Source organism: Egretta garzetta, unplaced genomic scaffold, assembly GCF_000687185.1.
Source record: "Egretta garzetta isolate BGI_Z169 unplaced genomic scaffold, ASM68718v1 scaffold498, whole genome shotgun sequence".
NCBI lineage: Eukaryota > Metazoa > Chordata > Aves > Pelecaniformes > Ardeidae > Egretta > Egretta garzetta.
In genome coordinates this window covers 255,168-262,439 of record NW_009260494.1, presented here as the reverse complement: position 1 = coordinate 262,439, position 7,272 = coordinate 255,168, and the positions used below count along the sequence as shown (strand labels likewise).

At 51.9% G+C, this 7,272-nt stretch overlaps 1 protein-coding gene across 1 annotated transcript; it reads left to right on the top strand.

Annotated features, from left to right (window-relative positions):
- Positions 1-28: 28 nt before the first annotated feature.
- Positions 29-7,232, top strand: PHB (prohibitin). The gene is made up of 6 exons (XM_009644390.2): positions 29-162; positions 589-750; positions 1,234-1,376; positions 2,012-2,128; positions 3,297-3,392; positions 4,594-7,232. The coding sequence occupies exons 1-6, from the start codon at positions 75-77 to the stop codon at positions 4,804-4,806; spliced, it is 819 nt and encodes a 272-aa protein (XP_009642685.1). The 5' UTR covers positions 29-74; the 3' UTR covers positions 4,807-7,232.
- Positions 7,233-7,272: the final 40 nt, after the last annotated feature.

The following is a 7,272-nucleotide window of genomic DNA, read 5'->3' as shown; positions in this document are numbered from 1 at the left end:
TTAATGGGGCTTTAACGAGCTGGTGGGGCTTCGCAGGAGGGACTCTTTGAAGGGGCTGGAGCTGGACGTGTGAAATGGCCGCGAAGGTGTTCGAAAGCATCGGGAAGCTTGGCCTGGGCTTGGCTGTCGCGGGTGGAGTTGTCAATTCTGCCCTTTACAACGGTGAGTGCGAGAAGCTGAGCGCTTCCAGTTCACTTTATATCTTTCTCTTTTTTTTTTTTTTTTTGTCAGTATCTTGGCTGTTCTGTGCTTTTATTGCTAATGGTATCAGGGGAAAATGGACACAAAGCCCCGCTGGGCTGTTTCATTCCTCGTGCGTCGCACAAGCGAGAGGAGTGTACGGCCCTTTCTCTAGAAAGCTGTCGGGTAGCTGCTGCCCTTGTGAGCAGACTGGGGGGCCAGGAGTCACGGCTGCATCTTCTTTTTGCCTGGTTGCTCCCAACATTCTCATTAATTTCACCGGTCTCCTGTAGCAAAAGGCTTTAACTACCCCCGCTAGACCACTTCCGCTGAGAAGGTTTTGGCGGTGCGCAGGTACAAGGGATGGCGATAGCGAAACCGCGCTTGACGTGCTGTTTTTGTCTCCAGTTGATGCGGGTCACAGAGCTGTCATCTTTGACCGGTTCCGCGGGGTCCAGGACACGGTGGTAGGAGAAGGTACCCACTTCCTCATCCCCTGGGTACAGAAACCCATCATTTTTGACTGCCGCTCTCGCCCCCGCAACATTCCTGTGATCACCGGCAGCAAAGGTGAGTGTTTGGGCCCGGCAGCTGACGATGTGCCGTGGCTCGTGCTGGTGCTGCGCAGTTAGCAGCTGGGTGGACACGAGGAAACACTTCACCACCCTTGGGACTTTCCCGATCTTTAACTTCCATCCCATTTGGGTGGGCATCTCGTCTCCTGGACGGGGAGATCCCAGGTGTGCTGAGTCCCGTTTGGCACAGAGTCAGGAACACTCTGATCTGTCTTTTTAGTTACAGAACAGATTAAAGGACCCTTCCTTCAGTCCTGGAGGTTGTCCCTTTAAACTTGCAGCCTCTGTATTTACAGTAGGGCAAGTAATTCCCTGCATCGCAAACAACTGAAGCTTTGGCCTTATCTGTAAGGAGGATTTGGGTCCCAGGGTGAAAGGGGTAGTCAGAATAACTCATTAAGTTACCCTGGAGAGGACAACATCAAGACATCTCCCGCCCTCGTGGTTTGCCACTAAACTCGTGACCCTCCTGTTACAGATCTACAGAACGTGAACATCACGTTGCGTATCCTGTTCAGACCAGTGACTGCCCAGTTACCGCGGATTTTCACCAGTATTGGAGAGGACTACGACGAGCGTGTCCTGCCCTCAATCACAACCGAAATCCTCAAGTCTGTTGTGGTAAGGCCAGCGTGAGAGATGCTGGGCTCTGCCGGCCGCCTTTCTTCCCTCTTCTCAGCAGAGAGGAACCTGCCACAGCATGGAATGTGTTGCACTCCAGAATAAAGCTGCTCTTTCCAGCCCCCAGGCTCTCCTGGGCCAGCCAGCAAAGCTGATTGTAGCCACGCTAATTGTTTGTGCCTCGGTCATTCTGACTGCTTGGCCTGACTTGATTCACGTTGGGTATCTCTGGGTGGCAGGTTTCTTCGTTGCCTGCTCTCGGCTCTTAGCTCTGGCTTTCAGGCTGGGAGTCACAGTCAGGAGACTCTGATTTTCACTTCTCGTTTATTCCTAGATTTCAGCTTACTGAAGATCTCTGGTTTTGGGAGCATCCCCAGGGGAGAGCCACGCAATCGCTAACCAGCTTTAGTCCAGCTTTTCCGTTAAGTGCTCAGCTGGACAACCTCCCCTCCGGCTTCCACTTAAATTCCCAGTCATTCAGTCTTTCTCTTGCTTCAAACGCCTGGGCAGCTCGGTGTTTGCTAGCTTTGGGAGAACTGGAGTAACTCGGGGGCTCATGGGTGCAACGACGGGCAGGGCCTGGACAATCTTGCTTCTTGGAGCTTGCTTCCCACTGGTGTCCATCCCGATTTCAGGCTCGCTTTGATGCGGGAGAGCTGATCACCCAGAGAGAGCTGGTCTCGAGGCAAGTGAGCGAAGACCTCACGGAGAGAGCAGCCACCTTCGGGCTCATTCTGGACGATGTGTCCTTGGTAAGAGTTCTCCCTTTTTCAGTTGTTCTCTCAGGAGTGTGCCCAAATAGGAGCAGTGGAGAAGAGAATCAGTGGATGGCCAGAGAAAGGCGGGCTGGAGGTTTGGACATGTGGACTGTGTTTGTCTGTCTGCAGTTGCACGGTATGCAGCGGCTGCTGTTCCAGTCAGTACCTCTGGTTTTGTCGCTGGCCTTCGGTGACCTTGAGCAAGCCCTTGAAGGCGCCGCTGCGCTGGCTTATTGACAGCCTTTGCTGTTGTAGGGCTTTTATAGTTAAAACGAAGAGCAAAGGCTTCTGTGGGTGATGGATCAGCTGCACGTTGCTTTAGAGAAGGCAGCTGTTCCGCAAGCACCCTGAGACGCAGGGAGAGAGTGCTCGACGCGAGGAGGTAGTACAAATGTAGGCTTTTCGTAGCATCTTTTTTTCTATGAAGTATTGGTTACTCTCCTGGCTGTGCAGTCTTCTAAGACTATTCAAGGAGGGGGCTCTTCCCTCCTACATTCCTATAAGCTTTGTAAATTAAGTCTGTTGCATCCTGGCTTGTACGTGCACCTTTCCCGCTCTCTTTTGGGACTTCCCTCGAAAGCCTGCTTAGAGGAAAGGGAAACGAGCTCTTTCATTTGGCTTGGAACACATAGGAAGTCTTTGCAGGAAAGTGACTTTGCTTCTGCAAAATGTGACATTTTGACTGTTTCTGGCGCTTTCCACTGAGCGGGCTATTGAAGGAAATTCACCTTTCCCCTGTCCCATCCCCGGAGCCCACAAACAGCCCAGGCTGCGCGCACTGGTGCGTAATGGGGCATGAAAGGTGTAGGATGGCCTGGCAGCCAGCGGGCTTCCCTGCCTTGGGAGGGGGGCGCTGGGCGAGCGGGTGCCTCGGCTGGGTGCAGGCAGTGGTGGCAGGGGAGCATGGTGGGTCTCCAAAGATACTGGTGTTCCTGGTCTGCTGGACTGGAGCTGCGCTTGTGATGTCTCCCTTGAGACTTCAAAACTGGATGGGGAGGCCCGCTTGTCCCAGTTCCTGTTCTTTTAGGGATACTGGCATTCCGTCTGCATTCCTGTTTCACTGATGCAGGCAGGCTGCCTCCCCGCTGGGAGCTGCGTGGATCACAGCAGTGCTGCTGTAAACTGCCAGTGTTGTGGACTTTGCTTGATTTCTGCCCTGCAGACCCACCTGACCTTTGGCAAGGAGTTCACGGAGGCGGTCGAAATGAAGCAAGTGGCCCAGCAAGAAGCAGAGCGAGCCAGATTCATCGTGGAAAAGGTACCTCGTCCTTCTGAGAAACTTGATGGTGGTATCTCCTTCCTGCTCTTGCTTGCAGTGAACATCTCGCTCGCCTGTCCAGGAGATCGGGCAGGTGGAATGATGAAGTCGCTTAGGGTTGCAATGCTGACATGGTTCTCGGCCCTGGCATATGACTGTTGGATAGATGAAGCCTAAGGTTGGGTTTGTGGGTCTTTTTTTTTTCTTTTAATACCGGGTCACAGCCTTACTGGAGTGCTGAACAGAAACGTCTGCATGGAGGAGGAGGGAGGAAACAGCACTCAGGCGGAAGCGTCAGGTGGAAACGGGATTTGAGGTTGAGATTTGCAACCCGAGTGATCCTGCTGTTCGTGAATTTTGAGAGGGTGGCCAAAGCTTTCCGTGGCGTTTCATACCATGGGCACGGGGACCCGTGTCCCAGGAGTGTGGGTCTTTTTTTTTTTTTCTTTTAATACCGGGTCACAGCCTTACTGGAGTGCTGAACAGAAACGTCTGCATGGAGGAGGAGGGAGGAAACAGCACTCAGGCGGAAGCGTCAGGTGGAAACGGGATTTGAGGTTGAGATTTGCAACCCGAGTGATCCTGCTGTTCGTGAATTTTGAGAGGGTGGCCAAAGCTTTCCGTGGCGTTTCATACCATGGGCACGGGGACCCGTGTCCCAGGAGTGTTACTGACTGCATGCAAGCCACGTAATCTCAGATCAACCCAGGATCTTGGTGCGCATCCACAGAAACAGTTTCGTGTAAAGCTCAGAACACATGCCTGGTGAGATTGCAAGAACCTGCAACTACACCCAGAGTTAATCCAGTGGATGCGGTAAGGTGCATGTAATCAGCCAGGATGATTAAACAGTACAAGTGTTTATCTGACCTGGTTTTAATTCCACTGAAGTTTTCCAGTCTTTCATAGACAATTTTCCACCAGGAGTGCCCTTAGGTGGGTTAATGTTTTATGAGGTTAAGACTGATATGGCAATTTCAAGATGATTTTTCAACCTTTCTTCCACAGTGGGCAGAAAAGCAGTCTAACAGAATGCAGCTTTAAAATAAAATCACCTTTTATCTTAGCTCTCCTACCAGGGAAAAGAACAGTAGGGTGGTGAAGTGGGAATATTTATTTTAAGCGTGACAGTAGCATCTTCCTTCTCTTTTGCTCTTGTTTTCTCTGTTGGCTATTCCCCTTCTCATCTGTTTACTTTCAGGCGGAACAGCAGAAGAAGGCAGCTGTCATCTCTGCTGAGGGAGACTCGAAAGCAGCCGAGCTGATTGCCAACTCCCTGGCCACTGCAGGCGATGGCTTGATTGAGCTGCGCAAGCTGGAGGCAGCTGAAGACATCGCGTACCAGCTCTCACGGTCCCGCAACATCACCTACCTGCCCTCTGGACAGTCTGTGCTCCTCCAGCTGCCGCAGTGAGCCTGGCTCTGCAGCCATAGCTAGCCTGGTCACCTCCACCTACCAGATCAGCCCTTTCCAAAAGAATCTTTGCAATTTCCTCGTTGGTAAAAGCAGAGGAAATTAAAATTCAACCCATTTCGAATTCTTAATCAAATAAAACAACACTCTTGACAACGCATTCCTCCCACCTACGGTCAGAGCTGTGGCTCCGCTGACCATTGAGCTAGGTTTGAGAATTGCCCCTTTCCAGGCAGTTTGAGCAACAGGAGCAGAGTTTTCATCTGCTCACTCCTGGGACGAGCAGGTAGCCCAGGTGACTCCCTGACCACCAGGGTGCTGTATCAATCCGGTTTCACAGCAAAGCTTCAGTGCCTTTAGGCTGGCTGAGCCAGGGCCCTTACAGACTTGCAGGTCCTGCACTACGGAACAGGGACGCTCAGGGCTCGCTCTTCAGTCAAGCCAGGCTCTTTTTCGGGTGTCAGCCGAGAGAAAGAGGACATCTCAGCTGTTAGGACAGTGGCTCTGCTGTGCCTGTGCGAACCATAGCGCTGCCAGCTGGGGGCACAGATCGAGTGGGTTGTGGCTGGGGGTCAGAATAGCAGAGATTCACTTTAAGTACTAGATGGATTTCAGGCACGGGGGAGAAGATACTTCCTCGGCAGGAAATACTTCTCATGTACATGCTGGAAATGGGACATCTCTGCTTCTCCCCCTGCTGCCGCACACTGATCTGTTTGCTGCCACTTGCCCTGTTGTGCGGCGTTGTTGTTTTCACCAAGATCAGTACAAGCGGTGGTTGGCCTATTCCAGAAGGCACCTGGGACAAAGATGACTCGGTGCTCCGTGGCTCAGGCAGTCGGAGGTGGGCAGAATTCTCCGTTACATTAGTGCTCTTTTTATTTAGGGAACCTGAATTGTGTGGAGGATGTGATGGGTGAGATTGTATAACCAGCCTTCAATAAATGTTACGGTCCCAAGTGTAGTATTGTGGGGGTTTTTTTGATATCTCAGAACAATGAAGGTTGGGTCAGTGGAGCAAGACGCCTCATCCTTGTGCTAGATTATGTGGGTAAAAGTCACTTAGCACAGGCAAATAGGTCTTGCTCTTGACAATTTAAAAGCTTGCAATACAATTCTTAGGCTGAATTCCTGCAACACGGTAAGGCTGAGAGTACCTTGAGGTTATTGTGAGGGCTTTTAATCGCTTTCCATGCGCAGTTCAGGCTGTTGTTTACTGCATGTACGTACATTTTTCCAGGGTGTTCTTCTGATGCAACACCATGCTTTCAGAAAGAAAACGGGGGTGTGTTGTACCAGATGCAGCCTACAGTGAACTTCTAACCTGTGGGCGGCTGTCGGAAGGCAGGGTGCTAGCCTGGCACGCCATTTACCCCCTCCCTGCAAACAGGGTGCTCGTACCATGTCTGTTGTGCCGGCACAGCGCAGTCTTAGGTGGGTGTCATCGCTACCCTGACGGCGTTGAGCCCTCGGGAAAGCTGCTGTGAACAGTGGGCTCGTTTCGATGCCAGCCACTTTGGGTTGTTGCCTTCGCCTCTGGCGAAGTGGAAAGCCTTGCCTGCTTTTTCTGCTGGGCAGGGTACGCTCTTGCAGTGATGAGGTGCCTGAGCTTGCAAAATATTTTAAGCAGCTGAGCAGTCAGGTCCATAACTCCCAAATAAGTTCCAGACCTCTTCCCCCTCCGGTGCTCTTGTGCTTTAGTCTTCTGGTTTACCGCTTCAGACACTTGTAAGGAAGCTTCCACTGTTCTCCCAAGGCTCCCTTTAAAGCCCCCTTAGTGTTTCCTGCATTTCTCTCCGTTAGTTTCATGCACCAGGTGTTGGGCTCAAAACAGTGTGTCTGAAATCCCTTCTCTGCTTCTGTGGCTCTGCGTTGCCTCTCCCTCCAGTTCTGCATTTTCAGTGGAGTGTGGAGTGTTTCCTGCTGCTTTTGCTGTTAGCCTCTCTGGAGGAGGTGTCGGAGGCTCTAACGGTGACCCCTGGGTCTGATTAATCACCATTTCCTTTGCTTTTGGGTGTAATTCTTTTTACAAATGCTCCCTGGCTGTTAACTGCTCCTTTACCCTCGCTCTGCCTCACTTAATGCCTAAAGCTGCCATGAACTCATCAGACTTCAAAGCTGCTCTTGAACCTGAAGCTGTCTCGCTGTGTGCTAGCTGAACCCCTTGTTTATATTGTGTTTATAGCTGCTCTTCGGCCTTGTGTAGCCCACGTGGGCTGTCGAGTTATCTGGCTCCAGATGGGAACGGTGACCCCGACATCGGGACATGGTCTTGTGTGGACTGCCCAGGGATACTGGGCGAGGAAACAGCCCTCTGCTTGCGGGATGGATGCCGCTCCGAGCTGCGCAGCAGTGAGCGAGCACTGCCTGGCCTCCTCCTGCCAAACTTCTCGGGTACTGGTAGACTTCTTGATGTAAAAACAAAAAGTTGAGATTGTGCCGTCAAGGACTGGCCTGCCTGGCATT